The sequence below is a fragment of the Octopus sinensis genome, linkage group LG7 (assembly GCF_006345805.1).
Source record: "Octopus sinensis linkage group LG7, ASM634580v1, whole genome shotgun sequence".
In the NCBI taxonomy this organism is placed as follows: Eukaryota; Metazoa; Mollusca; class Cephalopoda; order Octopoda; family Octopodidae; genus Octopus; species Octopus sinensis.
In genome coordinates, this window is record NC_043003.1 from 70,028,960 (window position 1) to 70,048,733 (window position 19,774).

Sequence of the window (19,774 nt, forward strand, 5' to 3'; positions counted from 1 at the left end):
AAATGATAATGACTATGGTGATGATGATAACTATGATCTAGAGTCATTAGCCAAGTACACCCCATACATCAGATAAGTTTTAGGGCTACTAATGGTTCATACAATCTATATTGGAGCTTAATGGTTCTACTACAGAAAACAATTAATAATTCTGAGGATCTATTAGCTGGCTATAAAAAATATTTTTGTCACAATTTACATTTTTATCCTATTTGCTTTAAATTAATTAGCAGTTGATTATTTATCTTTTTTTTTTTTTTGAAATCTACTTTCTATTATAAAATATAATTTGTGTTCTTTGTCATGTATAATTTTTTTTCTCTCAGTGCTTACCCATTTATTGCCTCATGTAAGGTGAAATTATTGTTCTAAACTAGGATACTACTATTCCTTGATAGCTGAGATGAATTTAAAATCAGCTCAAGAGTTTAATGCAGCTGATAGGTGGTATTGATTGTTTTGGTGTAATGAACAGATAAACCAGACAATTAATTTCTAACAATACAGCTCCGTCAAGTAGAACTCTAATTAGGATAGGGTATTGATTCTTATTTAAACTGTTGCAAAGGAAGCCAATGGTTTTGTGGTAAAGGTTTTCATGAGATGAAATACAATTTTTATTAGCATATTATTTACTGTAAAGTTGACTTAAATGTAAGTTAAGTTTACTTCTTCTTGACATATTTACTTAGTTGATTTACTTAGGAGCAATGAGATTTTTTTTACATTATTTACATATGACGGATATTTGTTGTCATCTTGTTTGTTGTTAACACAATGTTTCAACTTCATTCCTAAGGTATTTTTCGATGTTATTATTATTATTATTAATCTGGCCACTGCCTGGAATTGAACTCAGAAATTTGGGGTTAGTAGCCCACGATCTTAACCCTTATGCCATATGCCCATGGCCATGTCAGCCGAAACGTTGTGTTAAAAACAAACAAGATGAGGACAAATATCCGTCAAATGTAAATAATGTAAAAAATTCCTCATCTCTTAAATATAGAAGTGTAAGGATGATGTGTCTTTCATTATGTTGCATTTCCTTCTTCAGTAAATCCAGCTGAAGATGACTTAATAGTTTCTTTCTTAAGTCGGCGAGCTGGCAGAAATGTTAGCATGCTGGGGGAATGCTTAGCAGTATTTCGTCTGCCGCTACATTCTGAGTTCAAATTCTGCCAAGGTCAACTTTGCTTTTCATCCTTTCAGGGTCGATAAATTAAGTACCAGTTGTGTACTGGGGGTCAATCTAATCGACTGGCCCCCTCCCCCCAAATTTCAGGCCTTGTACCTAGAGTAGAAAAGAATAGTTTCTTTCTAATTTTGACACTAGGCCAGCAATTTTAGGAGTGGAGGCAAGTCAATTACATTGACCCTAGTACTCAACTGGTATTTATTGTATTGACCCTGAAAGGATGAAAGGCAAAGTCGACCCCTGCAGTATTTGAACTCGGAACTAAAAAATGGAATAAATGCCACTAAGCATTTTCTCTGGTATGGTAATAATTCTGCCAGCTCACTGCCTTACACTTTGTTAAAATTAAGGACAAACCATAATTGTAAATCAACTGCTTTAATAATCTCTGCAACTGAACCAACCTGTCTACATAATTGCTAAAAATGTGTACCACACCTAAAGAAAATGCAACACATTGCATAGAGTTGGTGGTTACTCCAATATCCATCAGGTGGATGACAGGCAAATCTCACTTTGGTTGGAAGATTGACTTCAGCTTTCTAAAGTGTTTGGTACCTAGTGTCCAACATGAGAAACTTAAGCTAACTGAATACAGAGAGCAGTCAGATAACCAGGTATTTTGAGTGTCACATGAAATGGCAATATATTGTTATTTCACCATGGCAATCATCATACTAAATTCACATTCAAAACATAGAGACTGGATTTGAAAGCAGCTACTTGGGTGTTTTACGCTGATTTTGTATTTGTGTGATTTAGGTGAGAAAGCTCATGGCATAGTGTTGTAGTTCTATAGTAATATTTTTCGTGGGTTGGGATCAGATATTCTGCTTCAAGTGTTCCTCTTTTTGTTAAGAACAACTGACTGCTATGAATGTTTCCCTCCTAAGGTCATTATTGACTGAGATTAAGGCAGCAAGCTGCTACAAATGTTGGTGTATTGGACAAAATTCTTAGCAGCATTTCTTCTGGCTCTGTACATTCCAAGTTCAAAAAGTTCCAGAGTCATCTTTGCCTGTTGTCCTTTCGGGGTTGATGAAATGAGTACCAGTTGAACACTGGAATCGATGTCATTGGGTTACCTACTTCCCCCTAAAATTGTTGGCCTTTTGCCAAGGTAAAGTATTATTGAAAGAATATGTATTCACAGCTGTAACCTACAACAGTGTCGCATAACCCGCCCACTCAAAAGTACCTTGGACCGTAGGACGACATGCCCTGCTTGAGGAGATCTATTGAGTCAAGTACATCAAAATCAAATCAAATCAAATGGAAATTGTAGTTGTGATCCCAGTGTCGGTGGCATGTAAAAAGCATCATCTGAATGTGGCTGATGCCAATGCCGCCTCAACTGGCTTCTGTGCCAGTGGCACATAAAAAGCACCATCTGATCATGATCGATGCCAGACCCCTCTGGCCCCTGTGCTGGTGGCATATAAAAAGCACCCACTACACTCTTGGAGTGGTTGGCGTTAGGAAGGGCATCCAGCTGTAGAAACACCGCCAGATCAGACTGGAGCCTGGTGCAGCTTCCTGGCTTCCCAGACCCCAGTCGAACCATCCAACCCATGCCAGCCTGGAAAGCGGATGTTAAACAATGATGATGATGATCTAGTGTTGGGTGAGTGTGTGTGGCATATGAAAGAGGGTGAAGATTTGCGATTATGATTTTTCTGTTTGGAAATGGATTACTTGAAGGAAATGGGAATTGAATTTATTGCTGTCTGTCATAAATTGACCAATCGTAAACATTCTTCTCACAAAGACAATAATTCAAGTTTTAAGCTTAGAAAATACTTTCTTGTTCAGCTGTCTAGACTTGTGTATACATTATATTATAATGGGCTGTCATTTGAAAGTAGTGAGTTGCCTTAGTACTGCTACTATTATGATCATTAAAAGTGTTGATCACAGTATCAGCTGTTTAATAAATATGGTTTCAGTCAGATTTGAAGAATTTTATTTCAGTTAATTACTTCCCAAAATATTGTCTGCTTACATTTTCAAAATAGTCACAAGGTCATTCAGATTGGTTACTAAACACTATGGAAGAAATTCTGCTGCTGTCACTTCTTGTAAATAGCTTTCACCTTATTTACTGATGCAGGCAGGTATGTGTCTAACAGAAGGAAACCCATCAATATTGTTACACACTCAGCTACACCACAGCCGGAATAAAGTAAAGTCTTACTGCTAGAAATCAATATTTTTCTCCCTCCATTCTATCAGAATGTATCAGTTTTATTAGAGTAAGATGTAAATGCATTATCTGCTAATTTGTTTATTAGTGACATTGTGGAGCTCAATTTACGCGTTGTTGATCCAATACGGAACTCTCTCTCTCTCTCTCTCTCTTTCTATCTATCTCTGTCTCTCTCTCTCTCTCACTGCTTGTCTTACTTCATCTGTGTAGTCATATGTTATAAATCTTTCCTACAACTATAATTATCATTGATAAATTCTTTCTGACCCCATGTTTTCATCAGGATCATAATCACAGTATTTTAAAGACTGCGTCTACCACTCAATGATTTTTTTTCTTTTTTCTTTGCCCCCGACTCGTTCTCTCTTTTGCATCATTTGATGCTGTGAATTTGTAGCTGTAAAGAAGCCCGTACATTATTGTATTCTGACACTGGATATCTAAAACTAGAATCATTGATTAACTCAATCAATCAATATTTATTTATCTCACAAAAATGAAATAAATAAGCCAACTGCTTGACTTTTTCTAATTTGACCTTGATGGAGCAGAAAGGCATTCCTTTCCTGAAAGGCATTTCTAACACTAAAGAAATGAAATTATTCCAACAAGGCTTGTATGGTGGCTGTGTGGTTAAGGAGCTTGCTGTGCAGCCACGTGGTTTCAGGTTCAGTCTCTGTTGTGGACACTTTGAGCAAGTGTCTTCTATTGTAGCTCTTGGCCAGTCAGTGCTTTGTGAGTGAATTTGGTAGACAGGAACTGTGGAAGGTTGTTGTTGTTGTGTGTGTGTCTGTCTGTCTGTCTGTCTATGTTTGTCCCTCTTCCCTCACCCAACTGCTTGAAAACTTGTGTTGGTGATAGAATCAATACGAAACTTAGAAAATACTTCCAGGGTTGATCTATGTGACTAAAACCTGTGAAGGCGGCGCCCTAGCATGACCGCAGTCCATGATTGAAACAAGTAAATGGTAATAGGAAAGGAATTGAAACCAACTTATGATAGAAAATATTAACCATTAAGTCCCAGATTACTTACATTTCTGAATATTACTTTTAAATTTTTACAGATGATTAAAAATAGGTTAAAATGAAAAAAAATAATTAAAACTCCTTTGCTTCAAGTAGAAATGGAAATACTCGGTGTCCTATAAATCGAACACTGGGACAATGAGATATAGCTTATTTAATGTTTTCATTTAGTGTCCTATTTAGGACAGTGGGCCTAAATGGGTTAATATCAATACAACTACCTTCCAATGAGTGGTTTTAATTCAGAAGCTGTCCCAAGGTGGGTTATTGTGTACAACACTGAGTAACTTTTAAGTTATCTCTACAGATATTCTACAGAGTTTAGAACCAGTACTGAAAGTTACACTGTTTTCTATATGAATACATCTATGTATACAGTGGGATCAGTTGTTGACTGCCATGACACTGCATCCTTTAAGGCCCTCATGCTTCCCGAAATCCGTCGAAACTACACCTGATTATATATACACTTTAGATGAGTTGTAGTGCACCTGAGCACTGTACACAATTATTATTATTATTATTATTATTATTATTAATAATTGAAGATAGAAAAATAGGCAATGGGTGTATATGCATATTTTAAGAGTTATTGCTCTTTATTCAGTATTACGTCCAACCCGTTAACCATCCACGAACACATTGCTACCAAATATCAACTAAGTCTATCAGTATAAAACTATTGGATAGAACAATTTACATATTTCTTGCTAGTAGGGACACATATTGCTACTTGGTATTACATTATGGCTGTCAAACAAAATATGGTGTCCCTACCAGCAACTAATATTAATTGAATACAGACCTTTACCATCACTGTTCACTCTTACTTCTTCTCTCAGATGTCTTGTCTTTTACCTGTATTTTTTTTTTCTTATAATGCCCCTCTCATTCCACATCTCCCTGTCTTTCCACCTCCCTGCTCTGCATAATAACTCTGGGCTTTTAACGTTTCTTCCGATTACTTCTTTTCCTGTCTGATACATTTATAGAACTTGAATCTAGTCGACTGACTTTTTATCAGACCGCTTCAATTAATTAATAGAACCCTTTCGTATACATCACATTTGTCTCTTCCAATATATCACATCTATGTAACACAAAACAAATATTGCAGAATTGCTGTTGGAATGTCTAGCATTTTAAATGAACTTCGAATTAATATTCTAAAGTATATGATCAATTTTACTGATGTTTTGCTAGAATAACTCTGTTGTACAAATATTGACTTTACATTTTGGCAACAGTTTTTAGTCTTTTTCAGACTAAGACATGTAGTGTACCATGTACTTTTCTGTAGGTGGCAAGCTGGTACAGTTGTTAGCACATCCAACAAAGTGCTTAGTAGTATTTCTTCTGACTCTTTGCATTCTGAGTTCAAATCCTGCCAAAGTCAGCATTGCCTTTCACACCTTTGGGTTTGATAAAAATAAAGTACCAGTCAAATACTGGGAATCGGTGTCCTTCCTCTCAAAATTGCTAGCTTTGAACCCTGTAATGAACAGGTATCCTGTTCAGGGGGAATGAAGTCACTTATACACTATGGAAATCAGGTAAACCAGTTTTATGAGTCCTAGAACTTGAGAAGAAATATGTACATTTACTTGTGTGTGTATGTGTGTCTTTACCGGCACTCCATTGTTTACGACGGAGAGTGTTCCAGTTGATCTGACCAACAGAACAAGCCTGCTTGGGACATTAATGTGCAAGTGGCTGAGCACCCTCCCCCACACATATATACTACTCAGGGAGATTCAGCATGACATACAATGTGACAAGACTGGCCCTTTGAATTACAGGTACAGTTCATTTTTACCAGCTGAGTGGACTGGAGCAGTGTGAAGTAAAGTGCCTTGCTCAAGAACACAATGCACCACTAATAATCAAACTCACAACCTCACGATCATGAGTTGAGTACCGTAATCACTAATCCAATCACCTTCACTGGGCATGTCTATATCTACATAAACACATACACAAGTTACAGAGGCAGTACACATACTAGAAGCAGAAACCAACCACACGCATTCCCTTAACAAAATATGAATTGGAAAACAACCACCCATTCCCCAAAACCATTTTATCATAATACAAGGATAAAGATAACGGAAATGATACAGAAATCTGACCACACAATGCAGGTAGTGCACTATAGTGTATTGCACAACAGTATATGGTATAATACAATTTAATTGACTAATTTGTGTTGTATACATGTGTGTGTGTGTGTGTGTAAGACACATCTAATGAACTGAATGGATGGTAGACTGACTGGCAACACGATCAAACAGGCTGGTTATATGAATGAATTGATAAGGGAAAGAGATGGCAATGAAACAGATAAGTAAAACCAAAATAACACACACACGCACGCATTGAGATGCATATATATGCACATGTACATGTGTGCATAATGAAAATGAAAACTGTGATAGAAGCATGCTCACACACACTCGCACATGCATACATGAATACTGACTGCTGTATACAGAGGTATGTATGGCACCTCAGCCAAAATTGCATATAGAAGCACGTATCTGCATATTCAAACACACACCAATATGAAACACGAAGGGAAGCGTTTGCATTTTACAGAGCTTGTATAGAGAGAGTGTAGGAGGTCAGTGAAAGGTCACATTAGCGTGACAAAAGGCTTTATGTAACTAATTAATCAGTTGATTACGAAACAGAAGTGAACCAGAACCAGTGCTTTTTTTGCTTTTTGCTATTACACAGAATGACCCTCCCAAAGTACATGTACACACACACACATATATCATCACCATCATCCTTTTAACATCTGCTTTTCTATACTCACATGGGTCAAATGGAATTAGTTGGGGCAGATTTTCTACCATCAGGTGTCCTTCCTGTCACCTGCTTTCATCTGTTTCCAAGCAACATAATACTTCTATAGATATGTTTTTCACGGAAGACTGGAAACAAACAACACTGCTTGTATAACAGTGATGCTCATTTACAACCATCACATGATGTCAAGACAAGGATACACACACACACACTCACACACACAATATAGCATATAATATAGTGTAAAATTGAGAAGGTACTTTAGTCTTGTCATGACTCTTTATTCTTTAGTCATGACAGCCTCTCTAGTGCTGGTGCCATGATAAAATACATCCAATAAACTCTGTAAAGTGGTTGGTAATTAGAAGGGCAGCCATTGAAAACAGCTGATGATTAAGATCATCATCATCACCATCATCATCTTACATTACCTTTCCTCATTGTATTTTCTATTTTCAGCATGATTGTGTGTAATAATAAATTTGTATGAGATAAAATGATTTTGTTTTCTTTCTTTTTTTCTTTTAATGTTGTGATTTAATGTTTGTTTTGTTTTGTTTTGTTTGTAGGGTTATCTCTTTATCACAGTGCTCATCAGTGCTGGCAGTGACCTCATGAAATTGGTCATTCAGTCAATCAAGAACGACCTTAACAGCCGCAACCCAGTACATGTTAACCTAGCTTTACAGTGCGTTGCCAATATTGGCAGCCGAGAAATGGCAGAAAACTTGGGGACGGAGATTCCACGTTTACTCGTATCGGGGTCAGTCATTTTCCACTCTTTCTTAACTCTCTTTAAATGTATGAGTTTATTTTTTTTTAACCAAACACATCATTTCAAACAAATTTAGTCTTTGTTCATCATTAGGTGTTGTATATGTCTATTTGTCTATGCCTGTCTGTCTGTCTGTGTGTCTGCTGTCTTTGTGTGCCCGTCTGTCTATGTCTGTCTGTTAGAACTACACTAAATTTTTCCGTCCTCTTCAAGAGATTCTGCCAAACTCTTTATTGGTGGTTAGCTGATTAGAGTTTAGGTTATTCTGTTTCACATTCTATATTTAACTAGCATTCTTGTATCCTTTTTGTGTTACATCTAGACAAATCCTTTTTCTTTCCCACACCACCACCAAATTTGTGTGACAGAAATTATTCTAATTTCCTTCCTTTGATCTGATAGTCTACTTCTAATTATTTGTGATGTTCCAATAGTCCATTATTAATTAGATCTTACATTCTGTTGCTTGTTTCATGGAAAGTCTTTGTTCTGATCTAAATAATATCTGTTTACATTATTCCTTGTTTTCTCATTTTCCTTCACAAAAAGAAAAAAACCATTTGTCCATATCATATAAGAACCTGGATTTTACTTGTCTATCTTTAGCTATTTAAAAAAGTTGTTTTTTTTTAATGTATTTTTTGTTTTGTTTTGTAGGGAGACTATTGACTCTGTAAAGCAAAGTGCAGCCTTGACATTGCTGCGTTTATTGCGCACTTCACCTGACTTGATCCAGATGGGTGAATGGACATCTCGTGTTATTCACTTGTTGAATGACCAACATATGGTAATAATTTCTCATTTTACTGTCCAGCATTTAGATTACTCTGTCAAATGTAAAGCTCGTTTATTCATACTATTTTGAATTAATCATGCATTATCTTCAAGGTTTCAGTGACGTGATTGTTTATTTTTAGAATTACATAGTAGGGTAGGTGTGACAAGCTGGATCTGGTCAGTTTGGACATTAAACAGATAGAATATATGGGCCTGATATGGTCAGTTTAAATAGATCTTATGTGGTCACTGAAGTGTTTTGAGTAGGATTATCACTGATATGCAGTAGATGACTATTGTAATAACTTAACCATCCAGCTCATATATATACATAAGTAAAACTTTATTCTCCACCATAGATTTAAACATAAAATCTACTTTTACCAGTTTTGATATGAAAGGACTGTCCTAAATTTGTGTTACTTAAATTATGGTTGGTTCATGGTACAATTTTGCCAGTTCATCATCATCATCATTGAATGTTTGCTTTCTGTGTTGGTATGGGTTGGACGGTTTGACTGAAAACTGGTAGGCCTGGGAGCTGCACCAGGTTCTGATCTGATTTGGCAAGGTTTCTATGGCTGGATGCTCTTCCTAATGTCAACCACTCTGAGAAGGTAATGGGTGCTTTTTATATGCTACTGGTACGACACCGGCATCAACCATGACTATGATCTCACTTGGTTTGACAGGCCTACACAAGTATAGTATATCATCAAAGGTCTTGGTCACCTGTCACTGCCTCTGTGAGGCCCAACGCTTGAACAGTGCTTTTTATGTGCCACCGGCATCGGTGCCAATCTGACAGCACTAGCATCAGCCATGACTACAATATCACTTGGCTTGATAGGTCTTCTCAAGCACAGCATATTGCCCAATGTTTGAAGGGTGCTTTTTATGTGCCAGTTATGCCATACTGGCATTGACCATGACTATGATCTTACTTGGCTTGATGGGTCATCTGAAGCAGGTATAATGCCAAAGGTCTCAGTCACTTGTCATTGCCTCCATGAGGCCCAAGATTCAAAGATCATTCTTCATCACCTGTCTTCCTGGGTCTACCTCTTCCTATTAATATAAAATTAATCACCTTATCACAGAAGTAAAATATACAAAATAAATGCATATTTGTTATATACATCATAATATATGTCATCCCTTCTTAATTTTTAAAAATATAGTTAATGTGTGTTTTGCCTTTTTGTCTTGCAAGGTACTAGGTGACTCTGTCAGTGATGGTGCCATGTAAAAAGCACCATTTCTGATACCACATAAAAAGTGCTGGTGCTGGGGCCACACTAAAGGAACTGATACTGATACCATGTGAAGAGCACCTAGTACACTCTGAGAAATGGTTGGTGTTTGGAAGGGCATCCAGCTGTAGAAAACATTCCAAAACAGATAACTGGATCTTTGTGCAGCTCTCTGACTTGCCAGTTCCTGTCAAACCATCCAACCCAACCATGCCAGCATGGAAAACTACCATTAAATAATGACAGTTGAGCATAATTGCTACCCCTCAAAATATTTTGTTGGTTTATGTTATTATTTAGATGGAAAATACATGCTTTAACCCTTTCGTTATTGTATTTATTTAGAGATGCTCTGTGTTTCTTTCAGTTACTTTAAATATAACAAAGAATTTAGTAAAATAATTTAGTTATCATTAAGCTAGTGTTAGGAACATAAATTGTGACTAAGGTTTTGTGGAAGATTTTAATTCAAAACTTATGAAAACAAGACATTTGCACTCAGCCAGAGCCGGTTTCGGACGGTTTATAACAAAAGGGTTAATATTCATTGCAAATATTGGGGTGAGTGTAATATCCCTGTGCATCTTTTATGCTATCAGATCTGTTACTGTCACTGCAATTTGCCTGTCTATGTTCTACTAAAGTTACAGGTAGAAAGGACAATGGATAAAACAACCTTAATGATTTTTAATAGTTTGATCACAAATTAGGGGGCAACCAAAAAGTGACTTAGTAAAGACGAAAGTAGGACAGTGAGATGCAACAGGAATGCATTTATTGATAGAGAAAAAGAGCATTATGTAAAAAAAATGTAAGACATGTTATGGAACAAAAGTAATGAAGAAATAACGTGATCTAAAGTAGAAACAATGTACCGTGACCTTTTATGGGTCATATCATTTGTGGCATTAGGTTTTAAAAGGTTGAATAATAGTTTACAATATAAAGATAGACTGCATGCAGTTCATTATGCAAGCATCAAAATTTTAAACTAAAATTTTTTTATGTCACCAACCTTAAATTGTTATTGGATTGTATATGCTATGAAGGGTGTAATAAATTTTTTATTAAAGGAAAATAAATACTTTTCTATAAGCCTTAGTAATTATGCACACACACACACACACACACACCAAAGAAAAGCAATATTTTTCCATTGTGGTGTCTGTTACATATTCCCTGGTGGAAATATTACTATGCATGTAGCCAAGATTTTCTGATGCATAATCACATTAAATTACTTAGTAAATTAACTACTGTGTGACCTGACAGCCAATTTCTCGGTTGGAGTGCTTGCTGTGAGATCTGCTTGATTCTCCAAGTCCAACTTTCTACTTTGTGTGTGTGTATGAGTATAACAAATTACGATCTAATTTATGATCTTAAGTTTTCTGTTAATAATATTTATAATATCATTTATTAAATTTTCATTTTTGCAATTTATTTTTAGGGTGTTGTCACCTCTGCTGCAAGTCTTATTGAAGCTCTTGTGAGAAAGAATCCTGAGGAATACAAAGGCTGTGTGTCATTGGCTGTATCTCGGTTGAGCAGAGTGAGTTACTCTTTTCCTTCTTACTTTTTGTGTGTTTCATACAATAGCATTTCACAGTGAAAGATATAATTATTTGCTTGACTGACAGACAAGCTAAAGGAAGGATGCTGCTTCACTCTAAATTCCTGGTGAGTAATTTTCTGTGAAAGGGATTCTAATTTGGCTAAAATATATTTCTGTTCTCAATGCATTTAAGTACGTTGCTTCATACTGAAAGGTCAACAGTTGGGGATGTATTGGCTGTAATTATAAGCTATTATTTCTTCAGACTCTAAGAACTCTGAGCTGGCAGAATTGTTCACACATTGGATGAAAGTTTAGTGGCATTTCCTCTGGTGCTTTACATTCCGAGTTCAAGCTCTGCCACAGTCAGCTTTGCTTTTTATCTTCTCAGTTTTGATAAAATATGTACCAGTCATGTATTGGTGTCAGTGTAATCAAGATTCCTCCCTCCTCCTCCTATTCCTACTCTGCTGGCTTTGTACCAAAATTTAGAACCAATATTTCTTCAGGCTTTAAGGCAGCAACTGGGCAGAATCATTTGTGCATTGGATAAAAACTTAGAATGTAAAGAACCAAAAGAAATGCTGCTAAGTTCAAAGTTTGTTGCCGTTGACTTTTCCTTTCACCCTTCTTTTGTGGGGTCCATAAAATAATTATGAGTTACCCTTAAAACTAGTGGCCTTGTTCCAAAAATAGAAATGAATTACTTCTTCATACACTTCTATTCCTTTCTCTCTAATTCTGTTTTCCAATGATAATTCTAAATGATATAAGTTTGAGTGGCTGTGTAGTAAGTAGCTTGCTTCCCAACCACATGGTCCTGGGTTCAGTCCCACTGTGTGACACCTTGGGCAAGTGTCTTCTACTATAGCCTCAAGCTGACCAAAGCCTTAGGAAGAAACTCATTGTATATATGTGTGGGTTGGGGTTAGTGTGTGTGTTTGTGTCTGTGTTTGTCCCTACCACCATTGCTTGACTACTGATGTTGGTGTGCTTACATCTCCATAACTTAGTGGTTCAGCAAAAGAGACAGATATAATAAGAACTAGGCTTTGTTCAACTAAAGCCGGTGCTCGCTCCAGCACGGCTGCAGTCAAATGACAAACAAATAAAACAATATATATATGTATATATAAGGCATGGCTGTGTGGTAAGAAGCTTCCTTCCCAACTGCAGAGTTCAAGGTTCAGTCCCACTGCATAGCACCTTGGGTAAGTGTCTCCAACTATAGCCTCAAGCTGACCAAAGCCTTGTGAGTGAATTTGGTAAGCAGTAACTGAAAGAAGCCTGTCATATGTATGTGTGTGTGTTTGTGTCTGCGTTTGTCCTCCATCATAGCTTGACAACTGGTGTTTGTGTGTTTACATCCCCATAAATTAGTGGTTCGGCAAAAGAGAGTGATGGAATGAGTACCAGGCTTTAAAAGAAAAATATGTTCTGTGGTTGATTCATTTGGCTAAAATAATTTCTCAAAAGCAGTGCTCCAGTATGGCTGCTATCTTATGAGTGAAACAGGTAAATGATAAAAGATATACACACACACCTTATAATTTCTCAAGTTTATCACAGAATCACACTTTTATTACTTGCTGCTAAATGACTTTTAGGTTTCGTTAATGCTTTACCAAAAGGTTTCTCAAATAGATAATATTCCAAGTCAACTGGTGTTGTCAGTACAATGTCTTCTTTCATAAAATTTTTATGGCTTCTCTTTTCTATATTCTCAACCATACCTTAGCAATGCTCCAGAATTCATTTATTTATTTACATTGTTGTTGCTTAATTTTCATTTTGGCATTATTATAGTTTTTATTACAAGGTACATTAGCTTTAATATCTACTGGCATATTATTATGTTGCTATGCTTTGCTGCAAAGAAAATGCTAATACCATTCCAATTCCATTAGTGTGTAACGAAGTTAAGAAAAATAGCTTCGTTACCAGGGAGTGGGTGGCAAAATATTTGCTAATCCTTCTTTCTGCTTTCATGTGTGTGTGTGTGTGATATGTATCAGTCATTGGACAGTGCCCATGCTGGGGTACCACTTTTAAGTCCTGTACTTATTGGTCTCTTTTGCGGAACTATTAAGTTACGTGGAACATAAATGAACCAACAACGGTTGTCAAGTGGTGGTAGGCGACAAACACGTGCACGCACCCACACACATGATAGGCTTCTACACAGTTTCCATTTCCCAGATTCCCTCACACGGCATTGGTCAGCTCACAACTATAATAAAGTCGAAGTAATTTTGTTGTTCTTTCTGTTTCACTCAGTCTCCTTTATTGTCTTCTAATATACATTATTAAATGATATAAACTTCATCTTCAATATTAAACCATCATTTTCCTGCTTTTCTTTTCTCTATAAATAACCTCTTTATTTAATATTTCAATGCAAAGATATATCAAAAGAACACAATGTTTTCAGCAGTTATTTCTTCTTCTTCTTTATTTGTTTGTTTTCATAAGCTTTATATATTCTTATTTCATTTGGCCAATTTCATTTAGTTGTTCAATTTTCCTAAGTATAAATCTAATGGGTTTTTTTCAACATTTAATCTTCTGAGTATTGCACCTCATAAAATAATACAGTTTTTCTTGGCTAATTTTATTCTCCCTCCTCTTTTTCCTCAGCATTTGTCTGTGTTTCTTTCTCTCTCTCTCTCTCTCTCCTCGTGCTCGCACAAAACTTTCTATGATGACCTATTATTGACCAAATGTATATTATGTTCGTCTAGTACACTTAATCTACTTATGGCTAAGACAGCATTTTAAAGTTTAGATGCTCAAGAAAAATTCCTTCCTGTGTTATATGATATCTTCAACATCTTAATGCCAGTCTATTCTGATAGAGTAAATTTTGCACATCAGCTTGATCATTCCGTTTTAATTTTCTTTCGAGTAGACTATAGACAACAGACCAATCAGTGCTTATGAAGTGAGTGAGTGTACGTGCATGTTAATTGATGTATGTTAGGAATGCATAACGAGCATTTCATTTTATAGAGATGGGAAGCATTTCAGAAGTTGAACTTAGGAACAAAGAAGTTGTTAACTACGTTTCCTGAAGTGATTAGTCTGGTCGGCTACTCACTTGTCTACAATTCATATCCACCGACTTTATCATCATTATTTAATGTCCTCTTTTCCATGCTTGTATGGGTCAGATAGAATTTGTTGAGATAGATTTTGTTTCCAAGCAAGGTGATATTCCCTCATGGCCAGACACATTTCTCATAGAAGACCACCTTTATTTGTATGACAATGATGCTCATTTAAAGCCATCATGTGATGTCTACACAGGCTTACATCCTAACACACACACTCATTCCCAAACGACACTTATTTTAGTGCTGTTGACACCACTGGATTGAATGGTACTGCCCAGGTGTCGAAACCATAATGATATCTGTGGGACAGCTGATGATGGAAGTATGCTGGATTGCTGGTATGGCTGTGGAATAGTATTATAAAAGATCCTTTTAATATATATTTATGTATATTGTTGCTATTGTGCAAAAGGTGTCATAAGTCCAAAACGTTGCTATTTCAGAAAACGAAAATATAGTTTCACCATTCCATAGCAAAACCATTGTACTACACTTTGACAATTTTTGATATTTTGGTGTCTGAAGCAACTGGAGTTATGATAGTTTGACCAAAAGGACCAGCTATTGCAAGTAAAAATAGATATTGAAAAACACGCATTTGGTCAAATTTAGCGTAACAGCAACAATACACACACATATACACATACACTAGGGAGTGCTGGAAAGTTCCTGGCTTTGGATATAAGAAAATACAGGAGGATCAGTAAATTATGATTTTATTCACCATATTCCCCTCTCAGATTCACACACTTGTTGCAGTGGCCCTTCAGTTTTTCTAAACCCTGTAAAAGAACTTGGAAGGTTAGGCCACCAACCAGGCCTTTCGCAATACCCTTAAAGCCTGGAACTTTTCAGCATGCCCTCATATATATGCATACATACATGATGGGCTTCCACACAATTCCTGTTTAACAAATCCACTCACAAGGCTTTGGTCATCCTGAAGCTATAGTAGAAGACACTTGCCCAAGGTACCACTCAGTGGGACTGAACCTAAGATTACATAGCAGGGAAGCAAGTGTCTTCTACAATAACTCTGTGCCAACCAATGCCTTGTGAGTGAATTTGGTAAAACAGAAACTGTGTTGAAGCCCATTGTGTGTGTGTGTGGATTTGTGTTTGTACTTTCAACACTACTTTGTGTCTGTGTGCGTGTGTGTGTGTGTGTGTGTGTGTGTGTGTGTGTAAGAGAGAAAGAGAGGGGGAAGGGTGACAGAAATAATGAGAATTAGATTGAACACTAATTGACTGTATCAGATTAAATTCTTCTTTGGATATAAATTCATTTGGCATCTTAAAACATTCCTCTCTTTCAATATTAGAACAAATGATTAGATTTTTTTTTTCTGTTTTTATACAAGTTTTGCTTTGCTTCCATTATCTTTACCTTCAATTCCTCTGTTTTTTCCAGTTTAACATAAAGCAATCGTGCAATCTATCTTGGAATTAATTCTTGCAATGGTTGAATTTTCTTGTTTTTGTTTTCCTGAGGTTGTTCCCATTTTTTTTTTTTAACCATTCTCCTTTACCATTTCGTTCCATAACTAACTAACTTTGTAATGTTTATTCATTCCTCTGTTGCAGTTTACTTTCTGGAAGAATAGTTAACTAACAAACATACTCTCTTTCTTCAGATCAATTAATTGTTTCTATTTAGATAAGGCTTTCTAACTAAAATCTTCATTATTAGATTTGTTAAAATTATTCTGTTCTCTATGCTATTTGTAGCCTCAAAAGATGTAAGATTCTTAAAATTAATTCTCTTGTTACTTAATTATTATTTTTATTATTATTATTATTATTATTATTATTATTATTATTATTATTATTTCAATTGTAATTTGATATGCTTAATTTTGCTTCAAGTTAGTTTATTGATTTTTCTGGATAATGTCGTTGAAGCATATTTGCTTCGAGGTTTGAAATTTGAAAAAGAAATACTCAAGACATTTGGGAATTTCACGCTTGTTTAATCTTTGATAACTAACTCTGAAATTGTTAATTTATGGAGACAAATATTTAGTGAAAATTTCCTCAGTGAAAAGTAAAAAAATATTATTAAAATGATATTGTTATTTTGTTTGTTGTTTTAATTGTCATGGGGCACTCTAAAATCCTTTGGCTTCCATTTTCTGCCACATCAATAAGAATGTTAGATTATCAGAAAGGTTTCTAAATAAAAGCAAAATAGAAAAGATCATCATCATCATCATCATCCTATACTGTGTTAGTTTGCAGGGATATTGTCTTGAGGTTTGGTGACAACAAGTCTCCTCAAACCTGAAGAATCTTTAAGATACTTTCAGAATAAAGGATTGCACTTTTCTGCAGGTTGACATTGCAAGTCCCAATTCCAGTATTTCTCAACCTCTTTGGTAGCAGTTCTGTATTGTGCCAAGTGCACCAATTACCACTGGAATAAGTATTGCCATGGTCTTCCACAGCCCCTCTTCATGTTGCTGGCTAGGTCCTGGTATTTCTCAATTTTTTTCCAGTTCCAATCTTTTATCATATGATTTTGTGGAGTCTATGATTTCACACTTTTTTGTCCCCTATAATCACATCTGGTCTTGTAGTTTCACTTGTATGGTCAGTCTTTATGGGGAAATCCCATAAAATCCTGCATTTATTATTCTCCACCATAGCTTCTGGCTCATGTTCTTTCCTCATTATTTATGCAGCAAGCAGGCAGAATTATTAGCACGTTGGGCAAAATGTGTAGCAGTATTTTTTTCCAACTCCTTGTGTTTTGAGATCAAATCCTGCCATAGTCAACTTTGCCTTTTATCCTTCTGGGGCCAATAAAATAAGTACCACAACACTAGGGTCATTGTAATCCCCCATTGCTGGCCTTGTGCCAAAATTTCAAAACATTTGTTTCTCTCTTCTGGATTTGCCAGTCTTGAGCATGTTTTGCTTTCTGATGTCATTTTCTTGATTTGGAGGAAGAGAAGATTTGCATTTTGAATTTTTTTATTCCTCACCTCAGACAATAAAAAAAAAATTTGTAAATATAGTCACAGGTATGGCTGTATTGTAAGGAGCTTGCTTCCTGACCACATAGCTCTGGGTTCAGTCCTACTGCAAGGCATCTTGGGCAAATTTCTTCTAGTATAATCTTGGGCCAACCAAATCCTTGTGAGCAGATTTGGTAGATGGAAACTGAAAGAAACCTGTTGTGTATATATATTTGTGCATGTGTGTGTGTGTGTGTGTTTGTGTCTATGTTTATCCCTTTCCACTGCTTGACAACTGGTGTTAGTGTGGTTACACCCCTATAACTTAGCAGTTCAGCAAAAGATACCAATAGAATAAGTATCAAGCATTAGAAATTAAGCACTGGGGTTGATTCATTCAACTAAAAATTCTTCAAGACTGTGCCCCAGTATGGCCGTAGCCCAGTGACTGAAGCAAGTAAAAGGTATGTCATTCATTAAGGTGATGACTCTAATGGTGCTTCTACAAAGGTGAGAGTAACATTTAGGTCTTCAAATGAAAATGCTTTGCATATTTGTTCTAACTCTTTACTTTCTGAATTCAAATCCTGTTGAAGTCAACTTTGCTTTTCATCCTTTCTGGATGTTTCTCCTGAATTGCTTTCAGCTTTTACAGATAATAACATCAGTAATTACATACTGGGAGAGATACCACTTGGAATTAATGGCAAGCTATTGATATGGTAACATGTGGTTTGCCCAACATAACTGGAAACATTTGTTCTATATTTGTGGTGACAAAGGTTTCTGTCACCTATCTGTGTCATCTGTCTTAGCCATCATCCTGTCTCATATGGCTGGTAAAATTGCTCACCAAATGGTTTTTATAGGGAACTGGAAGTCAAAATCTAGAATGTTTGAGAAAATCTGTCCATGCCATTGCTTTACATTGATTGGTTGGTTAATAGACCAATCACATGAAATTATGATGGTTTGTTTGTGATCTTTGATGATGTATCCAGGGATTTGGTTTTGAATCGCTGCTACAGTGTCGTTGCCTTTTTAAAATTTTGATTTGCTTTTAATCTACAAACTGTATCAAATGCTTTCGTGTTTATCATTACAGATTGTTACTTCATCATACACTGACCTTCAGGATTACACTTACTATTTTGTTCCTGCACCTTGGTTATCAGTGAAGTTGCTAAGGCTGCTACAGAATTATCCTCCTCCAGGTAACCAATTCCTCACTACTAAATCTTGATTTGTTTCTTGTTTCACTTTGATGTCTCTTACACCCCAAGTGTTCAGAGTTAATCTTTAATCAAGGAGTTACTGCAAGGTGGGAGGTATAATCTATTGCCGAGTTTAACTCTATCATCTGGCACTTTGGATCCTTTAGCAGTGTCCCTTCTATTACGAGTATTTGGGGTGGATCTCCAGTTTGAGGAACGCTTCTTCTCTCCCTTTTAGCAATCTTAGAGACTCTCTATAGGTCATGGGTATTGCCATCCCATCCTAGTAAAATGTTTTAGAAAAATGGTTTTCGTGTATTTATCATCATCATTGTTTAGCACATGTTTTCCATGCTGGGTTGGACGTTTCAACAGGAGATGAGGAGCAGAGGGCTGTAGCAGGTTCCATTGTCTGCTTTGGTATGACATTGGAGTTGGCATTAGGAAGGGCGCCACATTTGCACCTATAAAACTGTAAAAATTAAAAATAACATCTCATTCATGCTACAGGTAAAACAGGTGAGAAATCTGAAAAAATACAATGTAAATTATATTTCACTTAATTTGATGTTTATCACTTAATTTAAGATCAGACTGCAATGTAAAAAAATAATCTCTTAATTTTTCAAATGTTAACCTTAGACAAGGATATCAATATCTATTTCTTGTGTAAGATTTTATTTATTATGAAATAATTATGTCATGGTTGGCAGTGAATTTAGTGAGAAATCATGTAGAAAAGGTGCCCCTCTTCCTTTTGTTTATTATAATTCTTATGATTATAAGTGCCTTTTACATGACACCAGCACAGGTGCTTTATACATAGGTGCTTTTTATGTGGCGCAAGTATGGGAACATTAACACTTCCTTCTCATAAACATCATCA

General features: G+C 36.0%; 1 protein-coding gene across 2 annotated transcripts in view; it reads left to right on the top strand.

Moving 5' to 3' along the window:
* LOC115213914 (AP-2 complex subunit alpha-2) overlaps window positions 1–19,774 on the top strand; it is a 173,231-nt gene that overhangs the window by 121,610 nt on the left and 31,847 nt on the right. For both annotated transcript variants that reach the window (XM_029782892.2, XM_029782893.2), the window contains exons 5-8: window positions 7,814–8,007; window positions 8,677–8,806; window positions 11,500–11,601; window positions 18,780–18,888. In XM_029782892.2, the coding sequence (XP_029638752.1) occupies window positions 7,814–8,007; window positions 8,677–8,806; window positions 11,500–11,601; window positions 18,780–18,888 (535 nt within the window). The remainder of the gene's footprint in view (window positions 1–7,813; window positions 8,008–8,676; window positions 8,807–11,499; window positions 11,602–18,779; window positions 18,889–19,774) is intronic.